The sequence below is a fragment of the Crocuta crocuta genome, unplaced genomic scaffold (genome assembly GCF_008692635.1).
Source record: "Crocuta crocuta isolate KB4526 unplaced genomic scaffold, BGI_CrCroc_1.0 scaffold64, whole genome shotgun sequence".
Classification (NCBI taxonomy): Eukaryota; Metazoa; Chordata; class Mammalia; order Carnivora; family Hyaenidae; genus Crocuta; species Crocuta crocuta.
In genome coordinates, this window is record NW_027530640.1 from 11,279,693 (window position 1) to 11,298,384 (window position 18,692).

General features: G+C 40.9%; 1 protein-coding gene across 3 annotated transcripts in view; it reads left to right on the forward strand.

Moving 5' to 3' along the window:
• Positions 1-18,692, forward strand: part of CTNNA1 (catenin alpha 1) — a 173,827-nt gene that overhangs the window by 148,042 nt on the left and 7,093 nt on the right. For all 3 annotated transcript variants that reach the window (XM_077768729.1, XM_077768727.1, XM_077768728.1), the window contains exons 11-13: positions 7,017-7,173; positions 15,161-15,361; positions 15,930-16,081. In XM_077768729.1, coding sequence (XP_077624855.1) covers positions 7,017-7,173; positions 15,161-15,361; positions 15,930-16,081 — 510 coding nt within the window. The remainder of the gene's footprint in view (positions 1-7,016; positions 7,174-15,160; positions 15,362-15,929; positions 16,082-18,692) is intronic.

Consider the following 18,692-nt stretch of genomic DNA (forward strand, 5'->3'; position numbering starts at 1 on the left):
CCACCCCTTTTTCCCCCTTCTGACAGAGATCTGCTAGTAACATGCTGCCAGAGACATTGCAGTCTACCTGTGAGACTTGCATATTGATACTGGTTAGTTTTCCTTTCTGGTACAGTCTGGTTTCCATAGCCTAACCGTTGGAAAGTGTTTACTTCTCTTCTATTTTCTTGAAAAATCTGTATAATTGATATTAGTCCTTTAAATGTTTGGGATAATTTACCACTGAAGCCATTTGGCCTGGAGTTTCCTTTTGGGGAAGGTTTTTTAACAATTCAGTTTCTTTAATCTATAAAAGGATGCTCACTTTAGCTGTTTATTCTTGAGTGATCTTTGGTAATTTATATTTCATCAATTGCTACTCTGGTACTTTATTCCTTCTGCTTACTTCGGGGTTTGATTTGCCCCTTTTCTAGTTTCTAAAGTTAGAAGTTTTTAGATCATTGATTTGAAACTTTGTTTTCTGATGTCACACTTAAACATTTCATGCTATAGATTTCTCTTAAAGCACTGCTTTAGCTACATCCTTCAAATTGTAATGTGTGTGTTAAACAGTATGGGAAGGTCAGGAAAGACACCTTTGAGAAAATTATTTAGCAGCAAAGAGATCTGGAGGAGATGACAGAACAAGCCATGGAGGCTATGGCACTCCAGGAGCAGCAAATGCACAGACTTTGAAAATAAAGGTCAGCTATCTAACAGAAGTTTGGGTGGTTTGGGTCTTTTTAGGACGATGGGAAAGCCCTTGGCTTTTTACTCAAAGTGACATGGGAAGCCATTGAAGGATTTTTGAGAGGATTGACATGATCTAATTGAGGTCTCCCTGACTTCTGTCAGGAGAGATAGAAGCAGAGATAGCTCTCAGGAGGCTGTGCTAAGCAGAAAAATATGCTCACCCCCAACAAAGATGTTCATTTCCTAATTCCCAAGACCTGTGAATACATTATCTTAAGTAGCAAAAGGGCTTTGTAAAGGTTAAAAAAAGGAGAGACAGAGAACTAAGGAATAGCTAGATTATCAGGGGGGGACCCCAGTATAATCAAAGTGTCCTAATATGAGGGAGACAGAGTTGTCAGAGTCTGAGAAGACACTGTGATGGTGGAAGCAGGCATTGGAGCCATGTTGCCACAAGTAGAGTGTGGACAGCCTCCAGGAGTCGGACTGGATTCTCTTCTAGAGCCTCTAGAGTGAATAGGCCTGCTGACACTTTGACTTTTAATATGCAGAACTGTTAAGATCATACATTTGTGTTGTTTTAAGCAAAACTACTTTGCTCATGATACGTTACAGCACCAATAGGAAACCAAAACAGACGTTATGGTACTAATCCAGGAAAGAGTACAGTAGATGTGATGAGCACTGATTAGAGTCTGGATATATTGATGATAGAATTTACTGCAGAATTAAATATGAGGTAGAAGGCAAAGAGAAGAGCAAAGGAGAATTCCAGAATTTTGAATCTAAGTACCTGAAAGGATGGAGCTGTCCTTTATTTTGATAGGGAAACGTGATTTGGGGGGAACAGCTAAGGAGCTCTATTTTGGACATGGTAATTAGATACGCAAGATGCTAAGTGAAATTCAAGGAACAGATCTAGACAGGATGTATAAATGTGAGATTCATCAGCACACATAGGATGCCGTGAGCCTGGATGTACTCACCAATAGAATAAGTATACCTAGAATAAAAAAGTTTAGGCACTAAAACTGGGGTTCCCTAACATTTAGAGTTTGGGGAGATGAGCAGAGGAGACTCAGGAAGGGTTAGTAAGACCAGAAGAACACCAGGAGCTGGCTCTACCTTGGAAGGCAAGTGAAAAAGAGTATTTCTAGGAATGGTGTTTATTTATGTCATTAGTCCTTGTATTGAACAACATGTAGACATGACAAATGACCTTTGACATAGGAGTTTAGGTACAGTTTAGGAGACATAAGCTTGATTGGAGTGGGTTCAAGAGAGAAGAGAGGGATTGGGTATAGCAAGATGGCAGCTCTTTCAGATTTTATGTAAGGTTTATAGAGACATGGGGTGGTAGCATGAGCTAGATATGGGATTGAGACTGCTATTTATTTTTTACTTTTAGTTGGGGCCTTTAATAGAATGTTTTTTATGTTTACCTGTTGAAAATAATCCAGTAAAGGAGAAATATTGACAGTATAGAAATAGGGGAAATATCGATGATACAGAATTAGGAATTAGTCCAGTAAAGGGGAAATATTGATAATACAGGATATTATCATCAATATAAATATTATCAGTATTATAAATCAGTATAAATATTATCAGTGTAAATATAATATAAAAAGTTAAGACAGCACATGGTACAGATGCAGGTAGCTGGGTGGATATGGTGATAGGAACTACAGACATTGTCTTTTGATCGTATTCACCTCATGCAAATTGGAAGCAGCAGACTTAGAAGCTGAGAGTGAGGATGCTGGCAGAGGTAGGTTAGAAAAGAAGGTGTGAAACAAATACTCTAGAGTCCAGACTTGAGAGGAGGAGATTGATTAGACTAAGGAAACGTAGTTCCCTTGCTGTCCCCAACACTCCGTGTCTTGAGTGATCAAGAATTTTAAAGCAAGACCACTCAGCATGCTTGGGAGCAGGAAATTCTGAGACCTTTGCGTAGAGCTTTTTGGGATGGAACAGGGATATGAGGTGAGAGCTAGAATTAATGTTCTAGGTAGGAAATGTGGATGTAGTTGGCACCTAAGTGGTATGTAAAATCATGAAACTAGATGAAATTGCTCATTGTGAGGGGAGGGGTGTAGTTAGAGGGGCAGCATAGGAACAGACCATGAGAACTCTGAAATTCTTTGATGTCGAAGAATACAAGGCAGCAAAGAAGACAGAGAAGAAATAGCGAGAGCAGTGGAAATAAAACAGAAAAAGGATTTGAGAAAATATAACATCTAGACTTGACCAAAAAAACACTTTGTAAACTAGGAACAGAAGAGAATTTGCCCAACCTGGTAACATCATGTTTAATAGTGAATCATAATCTTTTTTTTTTAATGTTTTTATTTATTTCTAAGAGAGAGAGAGAGAGAGAGAGAGAGAGAGCGTGAGCAGGGGAGGGTCAGAGAGAGAGGGAGTCACAGACTCTGAAACAGGCTTCAGGCTCTGAGCTGGCAGTCAGCACAGAGCCCGACGCGGGGCTCGAACCCACGAACCGCGAGATCATGACCTAAGCGAAAGTCGGACGCTTAACTGACTAAGCCACCCAGGCGCCCCTTGTGAAACATAATATTAACGAGAACAGGCTGAGCCCTTTCCCCCTACAATCAAAAACAAGACAAGGATGTCCTATTGAACATTATTCCTAGATGTTTTCAACGCGGTGGTAGTTGCCTAGTGTAGGGCTTTCTGCAAATTTAATGAGCAAAAAGTATTAACTCCTCTTAATTTTTATTTCTTTGATTTGTGAGAGTAAATTTTTTCCCCTAGTTGTTTACTAGTCATTTGTAATTCATCTTAGGTAGGCTGTCCCTGTCTTTCCTCCATTTTTCTGCTAGTATTTCGGTGTTCTTCCTACAGATTTACCTAATATACTTCATCAGTTATAGATACTTAAATACAGAAGTGATCTAGTCGGACTTATGAATGGACTTCTCCCATTGTTATTTGGAAATGGTAGAGTTTTCTAAGAAATGAGAGATCTTTATTTCTCTTGAAGTATCCAGTCAAAGCATAAATAGATTCTTATTAGCTTTGTTATTTTTTCTCATTATTTATCAGAAACAACCTTAGCATTTAAATATAAGCATGAAGTGGGGATTTAACTTTTTCTCTAGATAACCCATCAAATACAAAACTAATGTACTGTTAATCCCTACTGGCATGTGATGTAACTTTTTTATACACTATGACAGAGTCTGTTTTTAGATTATTCTATTCTAATTACTTTAGCTTTGTTTTACATTTAATTACCTCTCTTCCCTTTCTCTCTCCAAGATTTTTTGGCTATTCCTAGCTGTTTAATGTTGCAGATTAATCTGTGAGTAAATAGGTCAGTCTTCCTTCACCTAAATATGGAATGTGTTTGAGTTTTTGTAATATCCCTCAGAAAAGTTAAGTCACTTACTGTTAACTTGTATCCTGTGGGTTTCTTCAGAGATCTAATCTTCTATATTTCCTGTTAATTGCTTTCATGAAGATTTGACATTCCTCTCATTTTATTTTCTAACTTTTTTCTAGTATAAAATTGATTTTAATATATATTTCTATTTCTCTAGCTACCTTAATGAACTCTTTATAATACTAAAATTTGTTTAGTTGCCTTTTCAGTTTCCTAGATAAACAGAGATTATCTGTATTGAAAGGTAATTCTGTGGTCTCCTTTCTAACAGCTTTTTCTTTTATTTCTATTTTCCATTTTATTTCATTGGCTACAAAGATCATTATATTATTGTTTAAGTAACGGTAACAGGAAGTATGACATTAATAACATCTTTATTTTTTAAGGTAAATGATTCTCTTTTTACCACTAAGTATTGTTTGATGACTATTTGAAGTAGTATGTTCAGAATCTATTTCTCATTTACTCAAAGTCATCAGAAATGAGTACTTAATTTATCAGATGTCTTTTGTAAATAGTTTGTAATGAAAATGAGAATGTTAACCTTAGACAAGGTGCTTTTTCTCCATTATACTGTACCAGATATATTATAGAACAAAGAGAGTAATTTTCTTTTTGTAATGGAGGAATTATCTTTGTATTTAAAACATATAATTAATTCCCTGCCTGTGTTTATTTGGCTCTCTTAGGAAACATTTTTTTCAGCCAAATATTCTAACATGGTCTAGCTCTGCTCTGATTCATTGGTGCATTGGTGAATCAGTGAGTTAAGTAGTGAAGAGAGTAGTCCACAGTGGTGAATCATCTGGTGGGAAGTGAATGGCAAGAAGGAAAAGAGGCAAAGAAAAAGCCTTGAAATGATGAAAATATGGAAGACCATAGCAGAACACATGGAAAGATGGTGGGATAGCTCTTCTTACAAATAATTTTCCAAACCCATATACTTTAATAAATGACGGGCTTTTAATAATAAGTAGCTGGCCCAGTCCTCTGTGCCTATGGGTCTGTCGTTTATCATCTTACTGGTCTATCATTTCGAGTTGTTGAGGAGGGAGGAAGAGCAGCTGTGCCAGTCTAGTAGGTATGATTCTTCAGTCTGTTTACAAGTCTTTGTTGACTAAGTTGAATAAAATTCTTGAATGCTGCGCAGTATATTGGAAATTATGACCTGAAGGCATGTGGTTCAAATGGCACCTAAAAAAATGTATCCCAAATCAGTTTTCAAGTTTGTATGCCCAAATGCCTCTGTGGTAACTATTTTTCTGCTACATCCAGATCTCGACTGCATCACCACCAATTTTCTCTTGTCTTTGCTTCCTTCCCAAGTTGTATTATCATAAGGGTATTTATTTATGATAACCTATAAGGACCTTGGACCTAGAAATATTAGTGATTATTCTATAAGTTTGATTTCATTATTTACTCATTGAATGAAAACACCAAAGGATTTGAGTAGGTATTTCTACAAAGAATCTGTGCTAAGGGTCAGTAAGCATAGGAAGAGATGTGCAGTATCATGAGCCATCAGAGAAATGCAAGTTAAACCACAATGTGATAGCACTTCACACATACCAGGATGGCTGTCATTAAAAGAAAAGAGAGAAAAGTGAAAGAAAGAAAGAAGGAAAGGAAAGGAGAGGAGAGGAGGGGAGAAGAGAGGAAAGGGGGGGGGAGGAAGGAAGGAAGGAAGGAAGGAAGGAAGGAAGGAAGAAGTGTTAGTGAAGATGTCGGGAAATTGGAACTTTCATACATGCTGGTAACAGACAATTGTGCAGCTCCTTTGGAAAACAGTCTGGCAGTTTCTCTAAAGTTAAACATAGGACCCAGCTATTCCACTCCTGCTGATGTACCCAAAAATAATGAAAACACAGAAACATGTATGTGAATGTTCATAACAGCTTTTTTCATAATGGTCAAAAAAGTGGAAATGGTTCACTGATGTGTGGATAAACAAACTGATCAACTGATGTACGGTTAGATAAAATCTTGTGTATCCATATAATGGCATATTATTCATCAATAGAAAGGAATGAAATACTGACTGACACATTCTGCAGCATGGAAGAACCTTGAAAACATCAAGTGAAAGAAGCTAGTTAAAAAACCCACATAGTAATATATTCCACTTATATGAACTGCCCAGGATAGACAAATCTATAGAAAAAGAGAGTAAAGTTAGTGCTTGCCATTAGATAGGGTTAAGGAATGAAGGAAATGGGGAATGGCTGCTGACGTATATATGGGGTTTGTTTTCGAGTGATGAAAGTGGTCTAAAAATGACTGTGGTAATGGTTACACAACTGTGAATATACTAAAAATTACTGAATTGTGAGGTTTAAATGGGTGAATTTTTTGGTATGTGAATTATATGTCAGTTAAGCGGAATGATTTTTGTACAGGTTACTTTCTATGCTTCAGAACCTGAAATAGCAAATGTTCATCACCAGATTATTAAGAATGGTGGGTAACTCAATCAAACCTAGAAATTGTGTAATCAGAAAATAGCAATGTCCATCCAGAAGATGGGATAAGAAACAGTTAATGTTGATGAAGAAACAAGATAATCTTATGAAGCAAGGAGTTGTAATTCTGTATTTTTGTCATGGGATGTTCTTGTGTATGGGTGTGTGTGTGGAATAAAGACTAGAATATAATGTAAATAATTTTAAAGAGTTACTGTCACAGAGTAGAGAGGTTAGAGATATTTTCATTTGTCTTATTATATATCTCTGTTTCCAGTATATTTCTTTTACCCTCATGTCTGCTGCCTTTTGTTTAACACTTCTCTCCTTTGTCTTTGTAAGTGTTGTGCTGGAACATGTCGTATCATGGGTCCTCGTGAAATGTGTGTGAGACAAAGCCATTACCACTGTATTGACCGGAGTGTCCCACCTGTTTTATTTTCATGCGTAAACAATGAACTTCAATATCTTTGCAGGTTATCAATGCTGCATTGGCTTTAGCAGCAAAACCACAGAGTAAACTGGCCCAGGAGAACATGGATCTTTTTAAAGAACAGTGGGAAAAACAAGTCCGTGTTCTCACAGATGCTGTCGATGACATTACTTCCATTGATGACTTCTTGGCTGTCTCAGGTAATGAGCTGGTTCCCCAGAGAAGCATGTGAGAATGAACATAATTACTTCTCCCTAAGTCACAATAATGGACAATCAAAATGCCCCCGAGTCTGGGCAGGTAAATTATTCTAGGAGTAATATTGTGCTGGTTTTCATTTTAATTAAAAAAAAACAACAACAACAACAAACTACTACTGACTCCTGAGCAGTGGGAGGAGGGTTGGAGTTGTTTCCCTTGTGGTGGGGCTGATCTAGATCTTAGAAGCATGAATTTGAAAGCTGGCTGGCAGTTTTCTCACGTTTGTATAGAGTAATATTTTGCAACTCTTGACCTGTACAGCACATGACCATCCTTCTCTCTTGCTGCTATTGTATTTAGAAAAAACATTGACCTGTGTCCTGTGAGAGGCTGTGGTTATTTGTTGTAAGCCTGTGAAACTTTAGAGGAGGGGTTTCCAGCACCATCATCTTTAGTTCATTTTTAAAAATAATATTTCCCCCTTCTTGGAAAGCTTCTTCCTCTCTCTCTCTCGGAAATGATCATAGTTTAACTGCCTACTTTTCGAAAGACTCTGTCTGCATGATGCACAGATAGAAAACAGAGAGGAAATGTTTAAGTGCCATTTAATTATGAACTTGCAAAAAATAAATCTGGGTAATTCACCTCACAAAAACAGTTGATTTCATTATATAAACATAAACTGGTAATGACATAGTAAATTGCATTCATATAGAAAATGTCTGTCAACTGCAATTCACTGTTTATCACACAGAGATAAATTTCCATCCATCTCCTTCAAGTTGAGCAAGTATAAATGCATTCTTCATGTAACAGGGCCTCTGCTACCCTTAGCTGCATGCTTGCTCTCTGGAGGTGCCAGGCCTCCTGAGGCCAGTGGCTGTGGGCAGAGTCAGCGGCTGGTTACTTGTAGGGCTAAAACTACCTGTCACCTCAGGGAACCACAGGCTGGAACGTGGGAGATGTGAGTGTCATTGGAGCTTGAAAGAGAAGCAGGGCTTAAGTACATGCACAGCGCAGTCCTCCAGCAATGACCTATATATAAGGTGACAGTGTGTTCTGCATACCAATGTCATCCTGTCTCTGCCTGTTCTCCGTGGGGTTGGTAGCTTTGGCTATACTTGAGAGAGTGGGGAGTAGGCAGTCTGTAAAGTGCAAAAAGAGGGGATAAACCATGCTGCTGCAGGAATGCCAAATTGCAGGTGCTGGTACTTTAAAACAAAAAACCCATTTGCAAGCACATCTTTGCAGGTGCCAAAAATGCAGCAATGGCTTTTTTGGGAAATCTTGGCCTTCTGTTGTTTTTCCCAATGAAGTACTGAATTATTCTTTTTCATGGGTTTAGAGAAAAACATTCCACCTTCACAGCACACTTTTAAGCAAACAACAAATTCTGAAATCTAAATGTAAGGCCCCCCTCCAGAGATAGATACTACATTCCTAAACTTCTTGTGATGAGGTTGGTTATATATCTCAGGCTTGGTCTCAAGGGATTTTCAGTCCTTCTTACAGCAAAATAAAATATAATAGAATCAAATGTCCCTCATGTAATATTCTTCAAATTGGAGAACAAAGAGGCTTCCTGCAGTAGCATTTAGTGGCATCCAGGCAGTATCTTTAGGGTATATGACATAAAACGGAAGAATGCTAAAAAGAAATCAAATTCTTTAACAGATACACTTTTATCTGGTGAGTATGTTCAATTTTTATGCAAATGTGAGAAAGTATAAGGGTTGACTAGATGGAAAGGAGTTTAGTCCGTTTCTCTTTAGGAAATAACGTGAAACAACTCTCTGCTTCAGGAAATGTTGGTGTTTTCAGAGTATGTGAATTCAGAGGTCTACCCTACTATATTTCTCTGAGGTTTTGTCACAGGCTTGCTTAGCAGCATCATTTAAATGATTAACATTCATAATTCTCCTGATTCTCTCATGGTGTGCTTGATAGGGGCACGAGTTGAAGGAGGATGCAAGCATATTCCGGTACAGAATTCTCCTCAACTGACCAGTTAGTTGTTGGCATTCACACTGCTTTATACCCTCACACACCCACCTCACCCATGAGAATTTGAGCACCTTTTCGGGGCGGGTGGGGAAGAGATGTCTACCCATCTCTTGCTAGGGAAGTGACTGGCTCTCATCACAAGGAACCCCCTTTGAACTGGGCAGGCCCCCATGGTCTCTGGTCATTAGCCCTTGTACCATTCATAGCATCTCTTAATTGTGCACCATGGATTGGAGAGGAGGTGTCATTCTGCAGCATTCATGGGTAGTCTTTAGACAGTACGTTGCATCTTGTCCTCATCCTAATCTGCCCCCTCTGCCCATTTCCCCTTGCCCTGTGGCCTGCCAGTGCTTCAGTAGGCCTGCCTGTGAAGTAGGCATGCTACGAGGCAAGTGCCTAGCACAGAGTCTAGCTTTGGGTGGTAGGTTTCATAAACCTATGCTAAATGCACAGTAAGGATGGAGCTTGACACCTTCGAGTGGTTGTTTTCTACTGTATTTTGGTACCTCTGGCAGTGTGATAGTTTTAAAGGAATATTTTTACTAAGGATTTTCTACCACGAACTCCTTCTTGGAATCCATGGGGACTACAAGTTTGCTGGAGCCTGCCCACTAGCCACGAACCCTCTAAGGGACATTCCCTACTTAGGGAATAGGACTGAGAGGATTCTTTGTTGCTTTATCTCTGTTGTTCCTGGATATTCTGTCCTTTTGGTTTCAGAAGTTCCCTCACTTGGCACGAGTCTTGTCTAAATTTTTGGCTCAAAAGGTGAGGATAATTTTGTGTATAATTTGGTGAAGCCCCCAAACATTTCATGAGGCTGCAGGGTGAGGGAAACTTGATAAACTCTGTATGTCAAATAGGAGACAATGGCATTTGAAAGAGAGACATGCATGCCACCCCTAAGGAAGAGAGAGTGGGGGCTCCTTTTCACCAAGCTCTTTTCAGAATGTGCCTTGTAAATATTGGAGATGTTAAGATGCTAGAGCACATTCAGCAGACCACAAGTCTATTTATATTGACTGATCCCTTAAGGACAGGAGTTTGAAATTTATCAAAGTGATAAAGACTGTTTGAATTTCATTTGAATTGTATTTGATAAATGTTTTCCACGGAAGTGCAATTTACTTTCTTGTGCGTTTATTCTGCTTACATGTGGAAGTTTTAGTTTCTTCATTTTTTTTTAAATTCAAGTGTTTGGCTAGAGTGGTTCTAATTGGGTTTATTACATTTCTTTACCTCATGCTTTTGGAAACAAATAGTATATTGCATTAGATACATTAGGGCAACACATAAGACTGGTAATTTGTACTTTTTCTTCTTCATTAAGAGTCATTGTGCCCAAAGAATTTGGTCTGAGTAGAAGGCCATTAAATAAAAGGATTACTACACCTAATTTTTTGTTTTTGTGTTGAAGAGCAAAAAACAACAACAACAACAACAAAAAACCCCTTCAAAGCTGAAGATAAGGTAGTGGTGAAGTTAGATTTGATTTCTGACTCTCCTGCCCACTAGCTGTATAACCTTGGGCAAGTCCATGGCCTTGCTTCCTCATTATTTAATGGTGGGTTTTTTGTTTGTTTGTTTTTTTGTTTTTTTTAATGGCTACTATATAAAGAGTTAAATGTCAGGCACTCAGAGTATTTCCTGATATAGATTAAGTCCTCTATATAAAGTATTAATATTATCATTTCATATGTGTGCACAAGGTTATACCAGTAAAGATATCCAAGAGCAAAGGGTACACACAATAGGCCCTGTTACATATCATGAATTGAAGTATAAGTTGATGCAGCCTTTCTGGAGAATGCCAGTTGGCTTGATTCCTGGAGGCCAATTAGGCACCACACATCTACTTTAAACATATATATGCCTTTTGACTTAGTAATCCTATTGCTAGAAATTTACCTCAGGGATATGTACACATATGTACCTGTACAAGGTTGTTCATGTCAACCAAAATGTTGAAGAGAAGACTGGATAAGTGAATTATGGCCCCTCCATCTATTCAGTAAGGTACTTTGCAGCCATTAACATGAATGAGGTAAATGGGTGGATGCAGGCCTAGAAAGGTTTTCAAATGAAAAACATATAATAGTGTCCATAATATGGTCTCTTGTTAGATAGACTGTTGTGTATGTGACTTTTTTTTCCTGTTAGAGGCACCTCCCAGTGAAGACTGTTGAACAATCAGAGTTTTTGACGGGGTTCAGATTGGTGTGTCTACCCGTAATGAATCCTTGCTGATATTCCTTGGAAATTCAGTTAAAGCTGAAGTAACTTAAGATTTTAGTTAGGGACGTTTGGTTGGCTCAGTCGGTTGAATGTCCGACTTCAGCTCAGATCATGATCTCAGTTTGCAAGTTCAAGCCCCATGTCAGGCTCTGTGCTTACATCCCAGAGCCTGGAGCCTGCTTTGGATTCTGTGTTTGTCTGTCTCTGCCCCTCCCCTATTCGTACTCTGTCTCTGTCTCTCAAAAATAAATGTTAAAAAATTATTTAAAAAAGATTTTAGTTAGCCTGGGTAGCTCCAAGTCTCTCTTGTTTGTACACGTTCACTGGAAACTCACTTCTCCTTTAAGGCTCAAGTGCAAAGAACAGGATTGATGTTGTGTCCTGAGTATGTGGTGGCCTCAGCTGGATGGGGCTTTCTGAGAGACAGCTGTTCAGTGATGGTAGACACTATTAGCTTCCTGAAATAGAAGGCTTCCTTTGTTGCTAAAGAATAGCAAGCTCTTCCCTGGTTTAGGTTCTCTGGAGAAAGCCCGTGTGAATTCAAGAAAGTCTAAATTGATTTTTAAAAACATAGGTGCCTAGATTAAGGTTAACAAATCATTGGTGAAAGTTTGGACTATTTTGTTTAATGAACAAAAAAAGAATGTCATGCTTCATTGATTCTCAGATGGGCTTCCTCCCCCATACTGACAATCCTGAAACAAGGATGAGCTTTAAAATCAGTGATACAGGAAAACACTGGTTCATAGTTTAGTTAGTGATACTTTTTCCTTCCCTTCCTGCTACTTTCCTCTCCTGACTTATACAAGTGTAAAATGTGTTAGGTTCAGCAAAAGCAGCAGTTCTTAACCCACAGGCTGGTATGGTGTGCAGGCTCAGTACCAGTCTGTTTGGTTTAATTATGTAGAAAGTTTGTACATAAAAGATGTTTCCACTGAGCTCCCCATCTGTTTATTCTTGTGAATGGTTCAGATATCCTCCCTAAAATTTGTTTATGTAAAAAGTTTAATATATTTTCTCTGTTGATAATACAATGATAAAAGCCCTACAAGTCCCCACTGCTTTTTGAATTAGTACACAAAATTAGGGTTTTCTTAGCTTTGCCGTGGTAATTCATTTTTCCTTTCTGTAATGGGAATTCATATTGTATTCTGGCTTTCACTGGAAATAATTTATTTGAAGAAAAGAAAGAAAAACTTTTATGTTTTTATTTTTTATTATTATTTTTTTAATTTTTTAAAATTTATTTCTGAGAAAGAGAGACCGCATGAGCAAGGGAGGGTCAGGGAGAGAGAGAGACACAGAATCTGAAACAGGCTCCAGGCTCTGAGCTAGCTGTCAGCACAGAGCCTGACACAGGCCTCGAACCCATGAACTGTGAGATCATGACCTGAGCCCAAGTCGGATGCTTAACCGACTGAGCCACCCAGGCACCCCAGAAAGAAAAACTTTTAGAGCAATTTTAAGTTCACAGCGTAGTTTAAGAGAAGGGTACAGAGATTTTCCATCAGTCTGTAACCCCACACATGCACAGCCTCATCAGCGTGTCCCATCACTGTGGCACATTTGTTACAACTGATGAAGCTATATATCATTATCACCAGAGTCCATGATATACCTTACTGTTCACTCTCACTGGTGTGTATTCCATGGGTTTGGACAAGTGTATCCATAATTATAGTGTCATGTATTCACTACCCTAAAAATCCTCTGTGCTCTGCCTTTTCTTCCCTCCCTCCTCTGACTCCTGATATTTTGACTATCTCCATAGTTTTGCCTTTTCCAGAATGTCATATAGTTGGAATCCTACCGTATGTAGCCTTTTCAGATTGCCTTCTTTCATTTAGTAATATGTATACCTTGTCTTTTCATGGCTTAAGTGGTCATTTCTTGTCAGTGCTGAATAAAATTCCATGGTCTTGATTTATCTCATTTTATTCATTCACCTAATGAAGGACATCTTGGTCATTTCCAAGTTTTGGCAGTTAGGAACAAAGCTGCCATAAACATCTGTGTCCATGTTTTATGCGGACCTAAGTTTTCAACTCCTTTGGATAAATACCCGAATGTGATTGCTGGATATGGTAAGGGTGTGATTAGTTTTATAGGAAACATGTTTTTACAAAATCTCTTTTCATTCTGTCACATGGTTATTTTTTGTTGTTGTGATTTTCATTTCATACCACTGCACCTTTAGTCTCAGAACACAAAGACCCTTACAGAGTTCCTGTCTCTAGTCTGTTGGGAACTACAAAGAGAAGGGCATTGGTTCTTGGGTCCTGCAGAGGATGCTGAAGCCCAAAGGCAGTGCATTGTGTTATACTGTTCTTTGGTAGATCTACTAAGTACCACTCATCTCTGGCTCCCTTTGACATAAGAGGGAATAGCACCATGACCACTATCTTAGTTTTGAGTATCTTAAGAGGTCAAGCTTATAGTTCCCTCCCTTCCAGAAATTGTCACATATAACTTGACTGAGTATGTTAGCAGAGACTGTGAGGGAAGGATAATGGCTTTTGCAAGTGGATTAAATCAGGAGGCAGTCCAGAATAATGACATGTCGATGCATAAGGTGTCCGGGGCTGGCAAAGAAATGACCAGATATGTTTCTTAGACAGATTATTTTTGCCCTAATTGTTCTAGCTCTGCCAGAAGAACTAAGGCCATTAGTCTCCCACCTCTTCTACCAGGTACTCTCTTGGCTTAAGCGAGTGAGCATATCTTGTGTGAGTTCTTGCATGTCTTGAAGAAAGCTCCTTTCTGAGCTGGGAGGCAATGGCCAGAGGATGATGTGGGGGCTTTCCTTTATGTCACTTTCCGACCCACCCCATGGAGTGGGAACAGCCCTGTCATTTGGGCTGTCTCCTCATGATCTCTGCAGTTCTGGATGAGAACATCCTCTTTACCATTCTGGGTTAGCCCTTACAGACTGGCCTCATCCATTCAATGGATGTATGTACCCATAATGTATTACCTACTGCCCTTGGACATTTTGGTTGCTTTCATTCGCTATTACTATAGATGAAGCTGAAGCTAACTCCTTACTCTGGGATTCCCAGGATCCATATCCAATGTCAAGCATTTTGTTTTGAGGAAAAATAGGTTTGGCGGGTCCTCAAAATGTCAGCTTAACAAAGGGTTTCAAGGGTTTTTGCAAATACAACAGCAGGCCCACCTGCACCCATGAGAAGGTTACTAAATGTTTTGCTTCATGTGGGCTCCTTCTGTGCCCTCCAGAGGAGGCTTCAGTCTGCTTTCCAGTGCCTTCTATCCAGGGCTGTCCTGACTTCTTGGGAGATTATCTGAATATATTGGCATATACTTAGGGAGGGGCAAGAGAATGGAAGGAATGAGACTTATAGTGAACCCTTTCCTCTATTTTAGACTTTGTTTTGGACATCAGATCAGTGAAATTATTTAAAGAGAAGATAGTAGATTTCTGTGATCTGAATTTTCTGCCTGGTTTACAAAACAACCCTGTCTTAGAAATCTCAGTTGACCTCTCTCTCTTCCTCTTTCTATAAATCTGGAATGCAGATTGTTATTCTTGGAGGTGATTCCAGGTTGAGATTCTGTGGGACACTTAATCCAACGGTTAGTCTGGTCTCTTCAGTGAAATGATACATGAAAAGCTTTGGTACTGCAGCTGGCACAAATGAGCACTCAGTGAATGATAGGTGCCAACTTACATTGTCCCCTTCTAGTGGAATGCCTTCTTCCTCATTCAGCTTTTTGTTTGTTCTTCAGAGAATCACATTTTGGAAGATGTGAACAAATGTGTCATTGCTCTCCAAGAGAAAGATGTGGATGGCCTGGACCGCACAGCTGGTGCAATTCGAGGTCGGGCTGCTAGGGTCATCCATGTAGTCACCTCAGAGATGGACAACTACGAGCCAGGTGTCTACACAGAGAAGGTCCTGGAAGCCACCAAGCTGCTCTCCAACACAGGTTCGGGGACTCCCTCCCTTACAATGCTCCCCACACACAGATGGGTGTGCCAGGCCATCCTGGGAGTCCAGGCCCTGTGGTTAGTAAGGATGACATCAGAATGTAGCTCAGGCCTTCACACAACATGTGTGGATTGAACATCAAACTTTGAGAAGTTGATCAAATTAAGGTCTTGAAAGCCCGTTTCCTTCGCATGTGTCCCACAGCTAATGATGGGAATAATTCTGAACACACTGTTTAAGCTGAACTTTGAGTGAAGTCTCTTGTTAGTGGGTAAGTACCAAATTAAGGAGGGTCCTAGGTTTAAGTGAGGCCTCCTGTTTATCTTACTTCAGTTGCTCACTCATCCAAATACTGTATTGCAAAATCTGGTCAGAGACAAAGATGATTTGAGTCTTGGTAAAATACAGCACCTAATTTATTTCAACTGTAAATACTCCTCACATAGGTAGAGGTAGATGCTGTTCATCATACACCTCACCTCCTCCTGTCTGATGGAGGGATGAGGGAGGGCTGGTAGAATGATGCTGTCTGCTGGGCTAGCGGGATCTGCCCTCTTTCTCCACAGTCATGCCACGTTTTACTGAGCAAGTAGAGGCAGCTGTGGAAGCCCTTAGCTCGGACCCTGCCCAGCCCATGGATGAGAACGAGTTTATCGATGCCTCTCGCCTGGTGTATGATGGCATCCGGGACATCAGGAAAGCAGTGTTGATGATAAGGGTGAGTAACTGCATTTCAGACGTTTTAACAGCTTCTTTCTTATCGTTTGCTAAACTTGAGCAATGCATCATTCGGGAACTCAGCAGATGCGGTGGCAGTATATTAAAACCATGAATCTAAAAGCTGTTAGAGTGAGATATATTTAATTATGTTGTCTAAAATGACTTTTAGTTGCAAGTTAGAGCCCAGGCTTGGGCCAAGAAGGGGAGCTGGTGTGAACTGGCTTTGATGATTTAGTTTCAGGCAAACAGCCACCACAAATAGGAGGCTTCTGGTAAGTTAGAGGGAGACTACACAGAGTAAAGGCTTTTCCGTTATTTTCAGAGAACAGAGTATTTCTTTAATGTAAGTTGAAGTTACTGTTCACGTAGAATACATTCCCTGTCCTTGAAGGGGTAAATAGGGAGGCAGGAGGCTCGTGGAGCCCCAGTGTGTTGAGGGTGAGGAGGGAGTGCCTGTCGCAGCCCCTTGAGAAGCTACTAATCCCTCCGTAATAGAGGCCAGGGGCTGGGGCAGGTCTCATAGCTGTCTTTCCCTAGCATTTGATTCCTCACATGTTGTTCAGAGTTTGAGCATGTTGCTCTGGAAGCTGACAGAAGGGACTGTGCAGAACTCTTCCTCAAGGCCACCTGGGGGTCCCATAGGCCTAGGCTGGGCTGGGCTGCACAGCCTTCCTGCTGCATACATGGCTACTTTGCTATGTTGTCAGTGTAGTGGGATCAGGGGAGTGTCAATTACACCTTCATGGTTTGCTAGTCCAACCTTTCAAGCTAGTCAGGGATTCTGTCCCACTTTTTTATCCTCTCAGCTTGGCACCCTGCGGAACCTAGCCAGACTGTCAGCTGGAAACAGAGGCCATTTCTAAGGCAGTTGCATCAGGCTAGACCCATTTCGTATGCAGTGTAGAAACACTTGGGCAAGAATGTACCTCGGGATGAGGAGGAAAGATAAGTGTTCATGGATTGCCTGGTTGGCTGCTGGCTGTTGGCTGCAGGCCCCAAGGCCCCTGGACATGCTGGAGGTTGGGGGCAGAGAATTGTTTTGCTTTCTCCCTCCCTTCATTCCTGTGCTCAAGAAAAAACCTGGCCAGAGCTCTTTTCCATACTGACAGCTAGAAATAGAATTAAAAGAACCTTAGTGGTTAAAAAAAAAAAAAAAAAAAAAGGAGTCATTGGGTGTCTGAGGTTAGTGCTTTTGGGGGTTTAAGTGGACTAAAAACTGCGTACATGCCAGGAAATGTATGCCAACCCTAGAGTCCTTTTGTGGGAAAGCAGGTCCTCAGAGCAGGTAGGCCTTCTGGACGGACTCCTTTGCGTGCTTTGTCTGTGAACAGGTGCCTCTTCTCTCGTCTTCTCTTAGAAACAGAGGTGCTAGTGGTTGGTGGTTTTTAATCAGGTATAATGTAGATCATGTGCCCAGTACCGGGCCTGGCAGTGGAGTAGCTGCGCTGGGCACCAGGATGGCCACAGCCCTGGCAGAGGTGCACGCAGCCAGGTGCATTGGAGCTAGGGCGCAGCTGAGGCCTGTGAGGCAGCCATTTTGAGGCCCTCGCTTACTGCTGTGCACTTGAACTCTATTCATATTTGAATTCAAGAATCATCCTCCCACCCCCCAAGCCTCTCAGTTGCTTACTGTCTTGTCCTCCTCTCACCCCAGCTTGCCTTCCCCAGTCACATCTGGTCTTTGTCATTACCAGTGTCCAGTGTCCTTTTCTGTAGCCCCCACCCTCCAGACTGTGACAATCCTGAGTCCTCCTCACCTGTCACCCTTACCCAACCTCTCCCGTCTTTGCTTCGTTCCTTTTCTAGCTTTGTGTCTCTGGTTAGTCAATAGACTCTCTTTTGCCCTGTTCACTTTCTTACATGGCTTTGCATGATCCTGTTCTCGTGAAATCCGCCATCTGCTAAGCCTGGTGTGGAACAGGGCAGCTACCCCTACTGTGGTCCCAGAACCGGGCAGCATGGCCCCACAACCTAGCATCCAGGAATGTTTCAGACCTTCCTGCTTGCCTCCTGCCTCCAGTGGAGCCTGGTGCTGTCTCTGTAGCATGTGGAGGTGGTCGGGGCATCCTGCCTGCCAGGTCTGTGCCTGTGTACAGCGTACGGCACACTGGCATTTCTCCCATTGATCTCCCTCCTTCTTAGTCTGCTTTGTCCTTCTCTCTTCAAGAGCCCCTTACCAGTGGCATGTCTGGTAGGTAGCAAAGCTCTTGGCTGCTTCTCTTCTCTGATGGTCCTCATTCCCTTGAGAAAGGCATCCAGGGTGACTGTCCTGAGTTCCACACTCAACCTGCCACCTTGCCTACTCTCTCTGGCCACTTGATTATCTAATCGGCACCTGCTGATCTTTTACACACACACACCCCTCCCCCGCTCTACCCAGTCTTGATGGGTTAGTTGATGGCAGCCTACCATCCATTTGCTGAGAGCCAAACCTCTGATTTGCCCTTGATTTCCTCTTTTGTCTCATTTCCCACATCTGATCTACCTTGACAATAAATAGAGCATCTGAGCACTGTTCCCACTTTGGTCCTGGTCAGTAGCACCTTTTACCTAGATTCGTGTACCTGCCTCCCTATTCTCTCCCCTTGATGCCTGCAGTCTCACACTCC